Source organism: Patella vulgata, chromosome 2 (genome assembly GCF_932274485.2).
Source record: "Patella vulgata chromosome 2, xgPatVulg1.2, whole genome shotgun sequence".
Classification (NCBI taxonomy): Eukaryota; Metazoa; Mollusca; class Gastropoda; family Patellidae; genus Patella; species Patella vulgata.
Window position 1 is genome coordinate 70,131,161 of NC_065880.2, and position 18,264 is coordinate 70,149,424.

General features: G+C 32.9%; 1 protein-coding gene across 1 annotated transcript; it reads right to left on the reverse strand.

Moving 5' to 3' along the window:
* Nucleotides 1-1,325: 1,325 nt before the first annotated feature.
* LOC126810610 (hypoxia-inducible factor 1-alpha inhibitor) lies at nt 1,326-15,978 on the reverse strand. Its single transcript, XM_050535782.2, has 9 exons — nt 15,804-15,978; nt 13,866-14,110; nt 13,257-13,405; nt 11,794-11,939; nt 10,710-10,816; nt 10,067-10,130; nt 9,323-9,430; nt 8,377-8,456; nt 1,326-6,710 (listed from the first exon to the last, which is right to left on the reverse strand). The coding sequence occupies exons 1-8, from the start codon at nt 15,945-15,947 to the stop codon at nt 8,412-8,414; spliced, it is 1,008 nt and encodes a 335-aa protein (XP_050391739.1). The 5' UTR covers nt 15,948-15,978; the 3' UTR covers nt 1,326-6,710; nt 8,377-8,411.
* Between the last annotated feature and the right edge of the window lie 2,286 nt (nt 15,979-18,264).

Genomic DNA, 18,264 nt, shown 5'->3' on the forward strand with positions numbered 1-18,264 from the left:
TTGCGGCCTATCTGTCAATGTCGCCTGTTTTGTGAGAGTAGAACTAACAATTCTACAATCTGTCGATCCACGACTCACTCACTAGTGGTACTACTAACTGGGCGATTCACTGTAACCGGGATCTATTCTGGCATTATTTGTTTACATCATTAATTCATTAAGTCGCCGAGACCGACTGCAGTGACTGCACTTATTTTGAGACCGACTATTTTTCTCCCCGTGGGAAATTTTGTTCTTAGACCAACATACTCACAACAGAATAAGAGTGAATACAACATTTTTTCAAACATGATAAGTTGATAAGGTTATTTTATACTAAAGTTTTGCGTGAGTAGCGTGACGTGTGCAGTGAGCACTTATTTTGATACCGAATGCTCTTATTCTGCGACCGACTGCACTGATTTTGCGACCGACTATTTTTTTTCCTGGGGGGGGGGGGGGTGGGGGGGCACATTTACGCCCCTGATAGTCATGGACACTTGACATGCTTTGAGAGTATGTTCACAGATGAAGAACTTATCGCCCCAACAGAACCACTGAGCTGCATGTGCGACACACACTAGCGCCATACACGTGGGATGGATTCAATGTCAAATTTGACACTTCAAGGAAGGGTTGATGAAAACTGCCGCTTGCTGGTTTATCCTATCCATGTTTGCTTTCCTATCGGTTCTTGCATAAGATTTACTGTTTAGCGCATTTTGCTTTAGTGTATTACGTTTAATTTGATCGGGAGACCTATTCGTCGACGTCAGCGTCAACGGACAACACTGCAAGAATTGGCCGTGGCACTGCGAGAGGAGTGGGTCGGATTGCCCCAAATCGTGATTGGACGGTTGATTAGGAGCATGCCACGACAAATTGCTGAATGTCTGAGGATTAGTGGAGCAATTACTCATTATTAAGACAAAAATCAAAAACATCCATTTTCACTTTTGACAGTGTATCTGTTTGCGAGTAAAATGGGGCCGTCAGGTAACCCGCCCATATGAACTGTTTATGTTCATGTGTAGGCAACTGGCCTTACCTCTAATAAAAGCAGCAGTGCATTTCCGCAGTTTTGTACAAATATCAAATCAAGTGAATGGATCCGGGGGCCAGTCGTAAGCGTCCACTGCGCGTTTTTCTCTTATTCCGATTTAAACTGCCAAGTGTTCTTTTACGTGCATGTCAAACCCCTATTTCATCTCATTTCTGAATAGGTTTTTTCAATAGCAGCCCACCCTCGTAAAATGGGTACACCTGCTGAATATCTCCACTATTTATAAATAATAATTGTAACAAGAAGGGGGAGGGGGGCAGTCAAATAAAGAAACAATCGCGTGTAATACTAAGGTTTTTATTACAAAAATGATTCAGGTGAGTCTGATTTTCAACCAGATTTTATCAAAATTTCAACAACATATAATGGTTCCATATTGACACATACATGTACATATTACATTTACACACCAGTAGATATCTTGAAATATAGAACTTCAACCCTGTACCTACATTGAATATTAAAGTAGCTAAGTTTCTTAACTCAACATCATCCAAAGTCTTCGACATTGAAAACCCGAATTATTTGTCAATTTAAATCAACATTGGTGTTGTGATCTTCCCATGAAAAGATGGGCTTCTGATATCCAATATTTAAGACAAAATTGACATTTTATCATTGGTACACGAATCGTGTACCATAAAGCGTTTCAGTGCCATTTGTAAACAAGGGACTCGAAGAACGAGGCTAGACATATTCCACAAGCCAAGCCAAACAATGACGCCATTATCTAGAGAACATGCGTAATAAATACTATATCAGTGTAGACTAGAATAACAAGACGCTGGAGATTGCTATTTGACTGAGACTTCTGGCGTATTTCGCCGAATATAACTGATTTGAAATTAGGGTAAAACGGAAACGATTGAATGTAAATCAGTTTATAATATACACATTCATATTACATTATTATATTCGTTGCGACCCATTTGTGTCAATTTCTAGGTCCCAAATATTAACGATTTTGCTCCCCATATTAGTTTCATATGGTATCTGACTCAAAATAATTCGTTTTTATTAACAACAAATTTTGGGACTAGCAAATAAGAATCTTGTATTCGAAAGATTCCCATATTCTTGCCTCCTTCATTTTGTTTTACTTTCAAAGTGGTAATACATTTTACTAAAGAATTTTTTATAGCTTTATTCGACAAACCAGCTCAGTGACAAGGCTAACCTGTGTGAAACTCTTATTATCCTCACTTAATATTATTCCATAATTCCATTCTGTTTTATTTTCATTTATTTACGGCACTTCTCTTGATCTAAAGACATGTCTTATTGGTTCACCCCCATTTCGAGTACAAATTTTTATAACCCCTAAATTTCTGACCTCCAACTAATCAGCACTGAACTGCTCCACTGATTAAGTGATGTAATTAATGCTATGATTATTGTTAAAATAGCTTATTCATTATATATTATAATTTGTTTTCTTTAACATCAAAGATAGAATATCAACTGTTTTGACAAATTAGGAATGGTCTGGTCTGTCATCAAATCGAGTTTTTGCGTTTTCAGTCCCAGAATTGTACGTTATAAGTAGTAGTGTTCACGGCGATGGTACCACAATGGTGTTATTTTCCCCTGAATTTGATCAAAGAGTTTTTCTATGTGGGAGGTGCCTGGTGTGGGGTTAGGTGCATCATTGCTTAATTTGGCGAAGGCTCTGTCTAGATAATTGGACAAGCTCTTAAACAAAGATACTGTTATATGCTGTCTTTTCTGTTTTAAATTTAGTGTGGTGAAGATAAACCCTATTCCATTCCGGAATTCTTGGAGGTATAAAAGATCCTTAGAAAAACTTGGTAAACTGCTATCTGTGGTAATATTTTTTTAGAGATATAGCTGCTGTGTGAGCATATTTTCACGCTTTGCATGCCTATCTTTTCTTTAACATGTCTTCATATGCTACGACCAACTGAATAAACAGAACAATATTAACATCTATTTTTTTAGATTTAGGTCGTCTAATGCAATTCATTGAAAAATGTTACAATTTTGTTTATGTATACTGCATACAAACTTTTTACTACTCATTAAAAGGGTAATCATTAATATTTCAAGTATCAGACAAGGAAAAGATTTATATTTTTAAGTCTTGCCGAAGCAATCAATAGTTTTGTATTGGATGCCTTTACCAAACTTAAAATTACTTCAATACAAATGTATTAACAAGAGTACAAAAATGTAAAAAGATTGTTGTACATTAATAATCCACAGAGAAACAAGTATTACAATGTAAAAGCATTTCATAAAAATATTTACATTTCATCTTAAAAAACAAGAAAACAACAAACAATTAAATAAATTAAAAAATAAAATCTGCTCACAAATATCTACATTTTCATATTTGATATGAAATATAACAATTAACAGGAAAAGTTGAAGAAAACAAGCCAACCGTGGGGCTGATGTCCCCGCCCCAATCCCTAAATAATAGGTGACACTCATTAATTACTTGCAAATTTATATTTTTTATTAAGCATCAAGCAAATTGTTTACCACTCTGCTTAACCTGAGCAGAAAACACTCAGTGTTGGACTCAACAAGTCCATAGCCTACAAAAATCGTAAGCAGCAAATGCTCATCATCTGTCAAGACATTCACCTTTTTGAACATCTACACCACGTTTAAACATCCTACCTCAATTATAAGCAGAGTTACTGTGTCCAAAATTTGTGAGGGACACGCCTAATATATAGGTAGGCAGGGGACAATTAAAAAGCAAATCATAGTCATTAGAAATATAGATATTTAGGCATGCTCTTACAATATCGACACACACTTCAAGAAAGATCATTAGAAATTGGTATCAGGTTGGGTATTGGCTGATTTTATACCAATAATTGGTATTTGTATTATACACACAACAATTGCAATAAGCTTTAAAAAATCTGAATGAATCAGAAAATTTGACAGGTTCGCTTCAACTTTACACATTTTTTTTGTTCATCATCAATGAATTAAAATACAATAGTTTTACAACTTAAAATCAATACATAGTTGTGGGATGGGTGGGTGATGGGTCATAGAGTAGTCTAAAGCTATGGCAAAGATTAATAATATTAACAATAACCCCAAAACTGACTTTACAGTAAGGCATATGCATGAGCAGCCGCAGAACTACTAAAAGGCCATTTAGTTTATAATACATGTACAAATTGTGACTTAATTAGAGAAATTCCACCTCTGATTATTTCCTACCTACTGTAGCATGCAAGACATTATTTTAATAAAACAAAAACAACATAAATAAATCCATGTAATATTAATTGTATGATGCAAATGGAAATGGTTTTACTGATTGAGCTTTGGTACTTTTCAAATAATGCACAGCCATATTCTACATGCCTAATGTTTTGCACATTGTCGGCTATCATCATGTAAGTGTGTAACATGTTAAAAGTCATTATTAACTATCATCATGTAACAGTGTAACATGTTTAAAGTCATTGTCGGCTATCATCATGTAACAGTGTAACAAGTCATTGATCGTCATATTTCCAGTAAATCAAACAATATAAATTTTTCACAGCTTAATCTTCCCATATATGAAATCAAACTGATTGTTTAATAAAGAAAACAAAATATCAATGGTAGATAATCTATGACTTGGATTTAAAAGGCACCCATCAAAAGATTTCAGTGAAAATCATAGGAAGCGCTGACTGATGTTGACTATATCCTATATATTGTTTACAGTGGATACTCAATGTTAACAAATTTTAATTCATCATTTGTCAGAAAATACTGAACAGAACTGAACCATTTATGGAATATTTTAGAAATTCAATTTTCACAATAATATGCAAGGGATTCATAATACATCAAATGACGATCAAAAACTTGTTTCAGGCTGGCCTACAATAGGTTTGCATTATAAATCAAGTTTATTTCACCCAATTTTTTAATTCTTCCCGAAATCTGCTCAGGGTCCCGACTTTACAGAATATTAGGCATGCAGCATGTGGTCATACTCTATTGTTGTATCAGGTCTTAACATATTTCTGGATCTATAATTATCAAAATTTAAAACTTTAATTTGGAAGGAAAGTGAAAGTACTGATAATTAATATTTTTTTCTACAGTTAGGTGAAATAGAGATAAGACATGAAAATTAGTATATAAACATCTGGTTAACCAATCAATTCAGTACTAATCAAAGATAATTCTTCATTAAATGCTTCATCCCTATAATCTTAAGTCAGCATTATGTCTCTTCACTGTAACTAAATAAATAATTGCTATTAATTTTGAATACTGATAATATAATATTCAGAATAAATAACCTCATATCTTGCTTATGGCAATAATTACTGTATTAAATCACTTGCCTACTTCTTAAAATAAGGTATTTGGCAGAAACAAGTATAAAAGATGAACATGACAGCAATGGATCTAATTGGACCATTCTTAATTGAAGTGTATAGTCAAATTAAGTCACATTCGAAAAATAAATTTGAGAGGGCCGGTGCCCCTTTAAATGCTGGTAGTTAATCCAAAATCTTATTCTTAACCATTAATAAATAAGTTACGAAGCAAATCAATAATAACCTTAAAATACACTATATATAAATGAAGCATTTATATGGGGGGTGGGAGGGAGGGGGGGGGACTTAAAATAAACTATTAGTATTTTAATACTTAACAAATCAATAAAATACTTAAAATAAACCATGTTTAATGAAGCATTTTATTGAAAAGGGGGGGGGGGGGGGTCACTGTGTCTTATACATGTTGTGATGCTTAGTAAATCAATAGCATACTTAAGATAAGCTATGTTTAATGAAGCATTTTATTTTATTGAGGGTGGGGGGGGGCTGGATCACTACATCTTATACATTTTTTAATACTTATATTATTATAAAAATGGAAATTGTGGAAGTGGAAGCCATGAAGCATAACATAATTACAACAATATCAAAAAGCTAACATTACAAAAAATTATTGATCAGTATCAAAAACTGTTAATAAATGTGACAGTGAGAAAGACATAACAATAATTAGATATAGCAATGAACGAATTGTCATTTTCTAATTGTTTATGTAGGAAATACTTTTATGGTATTATATACAAGCATAGCTTCAGGATGTTTGAAGTGGGGGTGGGTGGCTGAGGAAATGGGGAGGGCTGTACTTTGGACAGAGGCAAAAAAAGGAAATCATTCCCTGTCACTTGCAGGGATAGATCTATGTGCAGTGATATATTTTGTATGATTTCATAGCATACACACCATATGTACACACCCACTTTCAAAGTTCCTGAATCTATACTTGAGTTTATACAATCAATATGATATAAGAAATACTATATATATAAATAATAAAATATAGTTCCATTGATCCTAAAGCTTATTCAAATTTTATGTGGCCAATTAATGTACAATGTAATAGTGTGTGAACTTTATTAGGGAAACATAACAAATAAATTGTATAATTTAAAATATGTTTTACAAAGGTACAAAACAATTGTTAAAATTAATCTTACATCTAAATACTGTAAAACAGCAATTATTTCATGCAGAGAAAATCTCAGCTTTACAGTATTTAATGTTTCTCTTATCCAAGAGGTTGTTATATTCTAATATGATTTTAAAAAAAAGTTAGAGAAAAGAAATTGTATTTTCTTTGGAAATCAATACTCATGCAGGTTGTGTTTGGTTTACTGTGTAACAGTTGGTAAGTAAATGAACAGAAATAAACCAGAACATTAGCAACTTATTCAACACAGTTTTTATAATAATCAACTATTACCATGATCATCCATCTGCAATGACATAATTGCTTTCATAAAAAATATTTGACAGTCTTCAATTTCATTCCACTTCTGTACATGATTCAATTCCATTTCTGTCACAGCAAGTTTAACACAGGGAGAGGAAACGATCATGCCTCCAGTTTTTTAATATTTTTATTTTGCTCTGTCTTCACAGACCACAATCATTAATGCCAAAAACCAGTTTGACGGTGCAGTCTTGATCACTGCAGTCCAAATTGTATTTATTTCGACTTCAACAAAAACAGCCTAAAGTATGTATATGGTAACTGGCTAATAGTTCTCGCTGACAGATAATGAAGTGACTTATAATTCGGGTGAACAAAATATTTATCATTCCACCCATGCCTTCTGGTGAAAGTAATATTTCTTAATCCACCAGTTCTGGTGAAAGTAATATTTCCCATTTCACCAGTTGGCAATACATTCTGGTGAAAGTAATATTTCTGATTCCACAAACTGGCAATACATTCTGGTAAAACTAATATTTCTCATTCCACCAGTTGGCAATACATTCTGGTGAAAGTAATATTTCCCATTTCACCAGTAAACAATACATTCTGGTAAAAGCAATATTTCTCATTCCACCAGTTAACATATACTGGTGAAAGTAATATTTCTCAATCCACCAGTTAGCAATACATTATGGTGCAAATAATATTTGTCATTCCAACAGCTGGCAATAGATTCTGGTTAAAGAAATATTTATCATTCCACCTGTTGGCAATGCATTCATAATATGTTCAATGACAACAGGTTAAGATAATTTTTTTCATCAACCAACTGTATGACGCACATAAATAAGCTTTGACACTGTGTAGACCATTTATGGCCTACTCTTTCATCTACACCATATTCATTGTTGTCAAGGCAGGGATAATTTTGACTGAAACAACCAAGATGAGAAAACTGGTGGATATTTGTATTAATTATACTCCTAATCATTACAGGTATCTTGTAGAATGTCAAATAATCATACTTATTGAAAACAGCCACTAATTTATTTATGCAGTGCTTCGAAGAGTATTCTACCTTATAACATTGAAAGAATGCTCTTTGAAACATTGCCTAAATACATAAGTAACATATTCTTTGGTAAATTAGACGCAATTTTGTTCACCAATTATTTCAATTTCTAGAGAGAGAGAGAGAGAGAGAGAAATGGGGTTTAACGTCCACACGACACAAACTAGGTCATTTCGGGACCAACACATGATTCAATTTTATTTCAATTATTCGCTTGAGCGTAGGGGTCTTTAACAGTGGGAGGAAACCAGAGGTCCTAGAGAAAACCCACGAGGTTGGACAGGTGACCCTACTCCTTGTCACATACAACCGGGGAATCGAAACCACGCCAGTTGACTCAATGACAGACCTTATGATAACCATTCGGCCATCCAACCCCCCTTTAATTTCTAGAAGGAGTGCGCCTAATGCTGTGTTCCATAAGTATGTGTTATAGTTTATTACTCTATCCAATTGCTAAATACCACTAAAAGATTAATATTCAAATAAAAAGACTTTGTGATAAAGTAAACATGACATTATTACATACATTAATTCGGCATAAACAGATCACAGTGTAGCGCTTCATGTATATCTTCCTAATACCATTGTCCGCATTAAGTGAGGTACCTGGAATATAAAAAGTCTTAATAAATATTTTCACTAGATAGCAACAAAGAAATACTTGATATTCAGTTAAAACCCATTGATCTGAACTCTGGACACAATCCATCAGCTGCAAATTAATTTGTGACATCAAACTTAAAGTTGCTGACCGTGGTTGTGCATTTTTAATCGACACTAAAATATACTCTAATTGGTTATTTAACATTTAATTGAGAAAACAAAATACAAACATCAACAGAAGATAATCTCCCAACTTGAATTCAATAGCACCAAAACTAGGCGGCCCTGGCTTCTGTATAGTATATTATTTGCAGGTATTTCAAATTCATCAGACCTAGTTTTAAGTTAGTCATGACATTTCTCAATTTGAAACCTCTTATGTGTTTGTGATGGTAAATTTGTGGCTCCTGATGGGATGCTAACCTTAGACATGCACAATTTTAACTGTCAATATGCTTAAAGGGATATAACTCATGATTCAGATTTATAATTATCTCCTCAATGACTTCAATGTTAAATCCATGCCATTCCTTGGCCTATAATATTTTTGGGGGATGTTCCGCTGATCTTAATCTTTAAAACTACAAAGAGCTAAACATGTCACAATCATCTGATAAAAATAGTGATGGGCGTCTACCATCTCGATTTGACCTTGGCCCCAATATCATGATTATCATAAAAACCTGGCAGTAAATGGAAATTATAACACTCTTCTTCGATTCTATACCAAAAAGTCAACAGAAAATGCTGTGAAAAATAGGGGAAAAGGGAGACAGAGAGAATTGCTATAAATAGATGCACCACATTGGTCCATAATATCAGGGGAAGTAATTACTAGTCTGAGACCTTCAGTCAGTCCAGCATCTTACCTCCTCATGATTATTAATAGCACTTGTAACCATTTTTTCTATATTTCTCATCATGGCTACTTTTTGTTGAGGTTTTAACGGGTATGATATCTTTTCATCACTTCCTGACTGTAATCAAAATAAAATAAAAGTTTATACTTTCTATATACAATAAACTACATTTAATTATAGAAGAATTAATTCACATAAACACACTTTAAAAGAAAAAAATATGCTCCTTATAAATCAAGGGTGACATAGTGGCTCAGCGAGTACGGCGCTGGCTTACTAACCAGGAGTTCTGAGGTTCGATCCCAGTTTTCCAGCTTGGTTTCCCCTTGTCAGTGGTGCCGGAAGGGTGGATGATACAAAAGAATGGGGTCCTGTGTACACGTGGGCTTGCACGTACAAGAACCTTTGACAGTTGGAATTCAAATTAAGAGCAGGTCCTAGCGCAGCTGTCCAGGCAAAATTTTCCTCAAAGCACACTGTATGGTGTAAGCCCATCATCGTTAGCCCAGTTGGTGCAGAAAGTAGGACATTAAACCCGATTTCATTTTTATAAATGAACAATATAAGATTTATTTCACATAATACAGTACACTTCAATTAGAAAAATGAAACAGCAAGTAGCAAGTCTTTATGTGAAGATCAATTCAACATAAATCAAGCCTAATGAATTTAATACAATAACAATTATATTTTTTTCTAATTCAATAGATTTTCACAAATTTACTGGCTAAATTTCCAAGTTAAATGTCTTACCTTATACCAGAAATTAACAGAAAAGGTCATACCACGATTTGGTACTGATTCTACCTGATGCCACCTGTAATTATACAACATTCTACCTTCAACCAAATAATTAATATGATATTTAAACTTCACCCAAAAATTGTATTGAAGCAGTTTCAAATCAAAATTTAAAGGGCTACTGTCAAAATTATGGCTCTTTAACACATCAATACATTGTCTCAATCAGCCACAACAACCTAGTCTTCAATGTACAGAGAGTGTATGGACCAGTTGTCCACTTTTAAAGTATTGTGACTGGATAATCAACCACATCAATAACAAAACTCCTGGTTATACATGGGCAATAGAACTTTTTAGCTGAAGTCAAGAAAAAGTTGCATCCCTTCTCTTGACAATGAATTACATGTAAGATATAGAATATTTGTCTGAATGACAGAGACTAAACAAAGTATAGCATTTCAAGTGATTTACAGCTGAAGGCTATTGTCAAGGGTGATTCCTCAATATGTTTATTTATTTATCAATTCCTGATATATTTCAAACTGAAAAATGTGAATTATGCAGAAAATACAGTAACATTTTTGCTTCCAGATACAAGCCAAATACAAGACAAGTCTTATACATGTAGGTGTGTAGTTATTTTAAAACATACCAATAAATAGGTAAATATAAAACATCACCAGGACCAACTATTGCTTCATAACCTCGTAAATCTTGGAATTTAGGAAAACGTCGTAAATCTGGGGAATCAAAATCAACCTGTAAAATATGAGTTTACCTTGAAGACATACAGACTGGTAAAACATTTTTTCATGAGTGATGATCTACACCAGGGGTGTCAAACTCATTTCGATTCAGCGGCCACATGAACTAAAATTTTACATCAAGTGAGCCGGAGATATACAATAATTCTTAAAATAAAGCCAAACGTCCTTGAACTGAATTCTAAAATTGCCAAGATATAATATCAAACACAACGTTCTCTTGTATTACATACAACTTAGATATCTATGACATACAGTACAGAAGTCAGAGTTTTACTAAAACCAGAAAACATAATAAATGATTTCCACCACTAGATTCTAAGAATTATCGACACGTCAGTTTGTTGAAATTTGTTCCACAGGTCACATTTAAACCCTTTGCGGGCCAGATGTGGAAAGCGGGTCGCATGTTTGACACCTCTGATCTACACAAAAATAATAAAAGATATAAAAGATTAAATTCTCTCATAAAAATTCTTCTCATGGACAGCCCTATGAAGTATGCTGTCTACTTCCATACATATCATAATACATAATGTCAATTGATGAAATCGAAATGGTTACAGGTACAAATTATGAATGGGCCAAAGATCTTTAATTTGTATCAAATATTTTAAATGACCCATTATTCATAACCAGATTACATGTACTAGGTGCAAGCTTATATTGGACAATAACTCTTGGTATATTATACATGTAGTTTAAATCATTTTTGCATTGAGTGACGGTCACCTGGTAAGTATAGACACTTTTTTTCAGTTATCGCCCCTAGTATCTCAAGCTGCCACTAGGGCGGCGATATTATTTGGGCGCCATGTTGGAAATAAATTCTTTTACATCGACTCAAATTTAGCAATCCTTTCCCGTGGCTGAATACAAAGAATAAGGCAATCTGCTTGTCTTTACAATTTTCATATTTGAGATTTTGACACATAAAAAAGAACAGAAGAAACCCTGAATCAATGGACTAACCTGACTTTGCCTATCATGAGGATGATAAACTGGAAAAGGGTACAAACATTCAAACATAGAAGGATCAAATAATAAAAATCTTTTATAACCACCAATCTGCGCAAAAAAATTCTGTTGTTCATCATAATGTGCTGGAGTTATCACACCTGAAAATTATGTTAACATAAATAATAATTTGATTGATAAAAATTGTCAACTTCAAACTAAGTTCACAATGTCAATTAGAATCTTAATTCTTTAAACAGGATTCTATTTATCAAATTAAACTCAAATAGGTTTGGTCTAATCAGTTACAATAAAGGTTCAATGGACAAACTACACTGTATTTTCACAAAGCTGCCAGTAGTTCAATATATCATATAATATACCATAAACATAAAAAATCTATGGTAAGTGGTTAGCCACAAAAATTATACAAAAAAATAAGTAATCTCCTTTAATCTACTGTTGTTTTTTTTTTTCAAAACGTTTTGTCAAAAGGATTAATTAATATTCATGTCATTTTGTTTATTGTAGAAGAGTTTGTGTCACAGTAAAAGTTTAATAACAACAATTAATGTAATATTATACAGTCTTCAATACAAATACAATGGTTTCAAAATGTTAAAATTTATCTGGTATCCAACATGGTTACATTAATTAAAGTTTTAATATACCTGACATGAATACAGAAATATTGGAAATTATCAGATTAGGCCATACAAAAAAAAAATACTGTTTCTCAGACAACTCTTCAAAAACACATGATGCAGTAGAAAGGTTTTATTTTTTATTTTGTCAAAATATCACTACAGGCTAAAGAATTTTCTCATACACATCATGTTGGTCATGATAGACCAACTGTTTTATATTTAAGACCATAAAAGTGTACATTGATGTGTAGCACCAAATTTAAATAGCGTGAAACTCCAAAGGGTTTTTCTCTAAGAAGCATATAAAAAAAACAATCTGAATAAACTACGTGTAAAATTCATTCAATTTTTTGTTTGTTTTCTTTTCTCTTATGTTCAAAATATTTGATTCAATCTTCAATATCTCATAAGGTTTACTATAAGAGTCAGGTTATTTGTGGGGACACAACAATGCAAACAACCAATCAAAACACAACTGTTTTCTTAGTTGTATGCCATTTTGAATTAGTTAATTGATAATCTTAATTAGATTGATCAATAAATAGCAGAAACTAACCAACAGGTCTGGAAATAAAAGTTATTAGCTGTACCCGCCACTTTGAACTTTGTGTCAGACATGCATTAAAAATATCAACCAGAACATAGAAAAAGACAAATCAGTGCTGGAAAAATGATAGGTACCAGATGGTTTCTGCCCGAGTCTGAATATACACCTGATCGACATTGTCTGCGACAGGTGCTTTATTTTCTGGCTTGCTAACCATTTGACATTAGGACGGACAAAATGGCACAGGTTACAACACTAAGTTCAAATTTTGTTTCTATGCTCACCATCCATTCCAACCAGCAGTAAATTAGAAGTAAGAGCACCCCATTTATATTTCTTCTGCTGTTCCGTGATCCAACTCCAATTAAATTTGACAAAATCTACAACAATACTCTTCCCAACACTATCATTTAACGCTTGTTGTAAATAATAACTACAATAAAATATCCATGTATATTACTACTGTTAAAATAATAAATATAATGTCAATATGAGGTTGTTTTCATGCATAATGCATAAACAAATCTGGGGTGTGGTGACTGCTGATTTTGCATAAGAAATTTTGGGATTTGTGCAATGGTATCTGTTGAGCAGTATTATCATGAACTGGTGTTTTCTCATCTGGTAATTTTATAATTTATGCCAATAGAGTTGAAAACTGCACTGAAAAAGCATGTGATTTATTCCATTTAAGAGGGGGTGCAAATGTAGAGGATAACGGTCACTTATACATGTAGTTAACTGATTTCTTATCTATTTTTATTTCAGGTCATCATATTCTTCTTAACATAGCATTTTATTGTACATTTATAATTATTAAATACAAACAACAACAATAAAACAATGTAGCACTTAAATTTATAAAGAGAATTGTAATTTAAGGGGAAACTTACATTTTGTCTCCTGTTTTATGATTTCTAACTTTTTGTGTAAATTCCTGGAACGTCATTTCTTCATGATTTGTTTGAAGCACAAGATTAGGAAAATTTGGTAATTTTTTATCATCATAATACAAAAACTTATTTTTAAATGAAGAATATACAGTATGTTTGCCACTTCCAATATTAGAATATAAATAATCCAAATTCCAATGCTGGGCTGATTTAACAAGGTCTGTATCTGTTAGAATCACAGGTCTCTGACAATAAAAAAACCAATATATTTACAGATAGCATTAATTTCTTACATGTAACTGCACGAGTAAAGGATGTTCTTCAATTTTTAAAGGACCTAAGTCCGTAACTCAAAATCCTCCAAATTCTTCGACATCGAAAACACGAATTATTAGTCAATTTAAATCAACATTGATGATGTAAACTTACCGGGAAAAGATGAGCTTCTGATATCCGATATTTAAGATAAATTAATTTTTTTAACATTGGTACACGAATCGTGTACCATAATGCGCTTCAGCCCCAGTTGTATTGAGAGACTCGAGGGACGAGGCTAGACACATTGCACCAAATCAAATGGAGTTATGTAGACTAGAATAACTAGACGCTAGAAATTTGCACTCGATTGAGATTGCTGACTTATTTCGCCGAACATAACTGATTTGAAATTGGAGTAAAAACGGAAACCATTAAATGTAAATCAGTTTATATACATTCATATTACAGTATTATATGCGTTGCGACCCACTTTTGTGAATTTCTAGGTCCCAAATGTTAGCGATTTAGCTCCTTTAACTTACATTTGAGCTGCATCACTCAGATAAAAATTAAAATTTATGATCAGTTGACACCTATCAAGAAATGGCAGTATTGGTACCAGAGAAAGGGTCAAATGCTTTTATATGCATGGTGGGCTTAACAGGAAATGTTTTGTTTGTCTGGCAATTTAACTACAAAGGAGAATTAATTTTAAAAGGATGACTCAGAGAGCTGTGCCCCTTTATAAAATTGTTGTCTGCATGCATGTGGTGATGTATTGTTGTTACTATTGAAATTTAATTTTTAAAGGTTTAGGCACAAAATTTAACCAAGTATCGTACAGGCCTACTGTTTCTGCAGGTTGTTCAATAAAATTAAGAGAGTGAGAAGTGAAAGAAACCGTTCAGAGCGAAAAAATTAACCTTTAATGTCATTGAAATTCATTGCTTAGTTTATGTAATACATGTAGCATTCTTATATTTAAGGGGGATGCCTGATTTTCAAAGGATTTCAATAATGACAGTCAAGAAATTACATGCCTGTATCAAGAAATTATTTGCAAATAGGGCCTAGCTGATATAAAGTTCACGCAAAATTTAAAAAACAATATGTTCATGATGAAAATCCCTATAAAACATGAGTGTTTATTTTCTTTTTTTAAAAAATTTACAAGAAATAGAGCTATAATTTGTAGAATATCTAGATCTAACAGTAACAACAGCTATTGAGCTAAGAAATTTGTTTACATTTAATCTATCTATATACTTTGTATACAAATGTGTACGTGAAATTTGACAGTTGATATGTATGAAGAACATATTAGCTTTATTAATGTGCCTACACTAAATAGTACACAGCAATCATTTACATCTGGTACTAGCTGCATTATGTCACGTACGCACGGGCTAACCGTCGTCTGCTAGAAGATAACCCAGTCTGATTAAAATACCATGATCACTGCGAAGCCTGCTACAAAAAACATCCGCTATATTTCATTTGGATGGCATAGATTTTACTCGTCCGTAAAAAATCGTTACATGCATATTACAATTGATAAAATTGATCTAGACCTAATATGATAGTGTTTAAGAAATCATTGACTTTTTTGAAACGGATCCAAAAATTATTTCCGTCTTGTCAAAATCTGAAAATATATCTATATAAAAGCTTTCCCATTACCTCATTCCTGATGAGTGCCTCCACCTCGGGGTCGTTATATTTCAGTCTTGGAATCGGCTCTGTTTGGAATGAATACTGTTTAACTTCTCTCGGAATATTCCGAACAGTCTCCTCGACATTTTCTTTCCATCCGTTCGTCGCCATGATGGGACTTCCTTGGGAGTGCTTATTGAATATCTACTTGCTTTACTTGTTGACATACCCAATTATTTGATGATGCAGTTTAGAATTTAATTAGAATCCATTTTATTTTACATCATCACTTCAAATAAGCAATTATTTACTCTTTGCCAGCGAGAATATATGAGTTGTTAAAAACTTTGGTTCAATTTCATGCAATGTTTTTTGTTCAATAACTGATCCCTATATTAAAGGTAGGTAACTCTATATAGACTAAAATCTACTTTCAGTTTATCTTCTGGATGCAGACAGCACAAATAAGCTTGTTTAATAATAATAATAATAGTAATTATAATAATACAAATAAAAATAATATCTGTATCATTTATCAATTAGAAAATGTTATATTTTAGAAATATTCATTGCTTTTTACCTTTTCTTTTCAACGAAGATTAAAATCATGTTATATCAAATCAATATAAAAGAAGATGGCGGGGAAAGCACTGAAACTTTGTGCCATGGATTCCTTTTTCTTTTCTTTTTCAATTAATTGTATTTGTGACAAATGTCGTAAAGTTATTTCCGTAGAACTGTTTTAAAGTTCGATTTTTTGTCAATCACTTTCTGTGGTGAAAAAACTCACCACCCAAACTCGGCAAAATATCTAAATGTATTTTTCATGTTACACATTTTTTCAATTAAAATTAAATTTTTCGATTTAGGTACTGACTTCGAGACAAGATTAATCTTCTAGTCCAGTCGATTTTCACGAAACCGGCATTAGTCTGTATATACACTGTCCGTTTAAGTCATAAGTTGCGGGTATCAATTAAATTGCCATACTAAAACCACTAAAAGTAAACAGTAGTTTTCAAAATGCCAAGTTATTTCTTATTTTTTTTATTTGCCCCTGTACCTGGTTGGTTTCGGCATTCTATTTTTTTAAAAAAAAAAATACATAATATGACCTTAATCGTACACAGTCTTAATGATAAAATAGGTAAAATATGAATAAATAACATATAATTCATCACGGTGTTTCCGGTATACAATGGTATATAGGGTGTGCAGACACTGGGAGTAACAAGACAACTTATAAAAAAGAAGCAACAGCGTAAATAAATTATCGACTGTGATAAAATAGGGTCCAAATTTTAACGTGGAATCTTAGAGATGCGTAATCGTTCGAATCCCTGGCTCAACGAATCAAAAAACGAAACGAGTCTAACCGTGACACCGGATGCGGTTAAGCTAATTACCCGGTTTGGAATATTTTCTTAAAATGCAAAACAGGCGATTTTAGCCATGAAATTTTTTGAAAGAAAAATAGTAGACACACATAATGTACAGAAGCTCGACCTAATAATATAATAATAAATGGGAACCATTTGTGAATAGATAATAAATAAGAAGATTGGACTAATAATAACCGATTGAATTGTTGAAAAGTTTCTCGTTTAATTGTGTCATAAAGAGTATGAAAATTAAAGTGAAGCAACATAATAACGCTGTTTGTATACGAAACTTGGAACCAAATATATACGTAATAATTCCGGTTCGCCTGTGCTTGATAAAACAGATCTGATACATGTGTTGAGTCATACCGATTTCCGAGTCAAAACGCAACAGTGGTACCAGTACCATGCCAAATTTGTTACTGATTGGTGGAGTGATATTAATGTTTTATTCGATGGACTGTCCAAGCAGTCATACATTTACCTTAAATATTGATAGTTCGATAACTGACACAAGGGTATGGCAACCGATTGCTGAAGTTCATCATTTCAAATACCTGTTCAATATTTTGTAGACGTAAATTTGAGTATCTAATGCCCTTAAAATGAGAAAGATTATTTACCCAATGTATATTAAACATACATTATGCAAGAGCTAAATCTGCTCATTGCAGGTCTGTCTTTAGGCCTGAAATGTTATCTAAATTATTAATTAGACATTAATTAACTTATCCAGACCATAATCAACCCTCGGTGCCATCGCTAGCCTGCGATATTTAACGAATTGGAATACATTTTTTGAAAAATAATTAAACGTAAAAATGGATAATCGAGACTTTGAATTTTTATCGTAGCGACTTTAGTAATGATGATCGAGTCTAGCCTTGCCTAGAATTCAAAAGCTGATATTTCGGTTCAGAGTGGAGCAATTTGACTGAAATTTTCAGCATATTCTGTTTACGTTATCTATTGTTTAACTATTATATCAAGAACTGTCAGCTCTTTATCTAATCTCACACAATGCCCCCTTTAGTAAATCTGCTTGGCATTTTGTTTTTTTAGACACGATGGCCTCCGTCCCTGTTAAAATTAAACGCTACTGATTG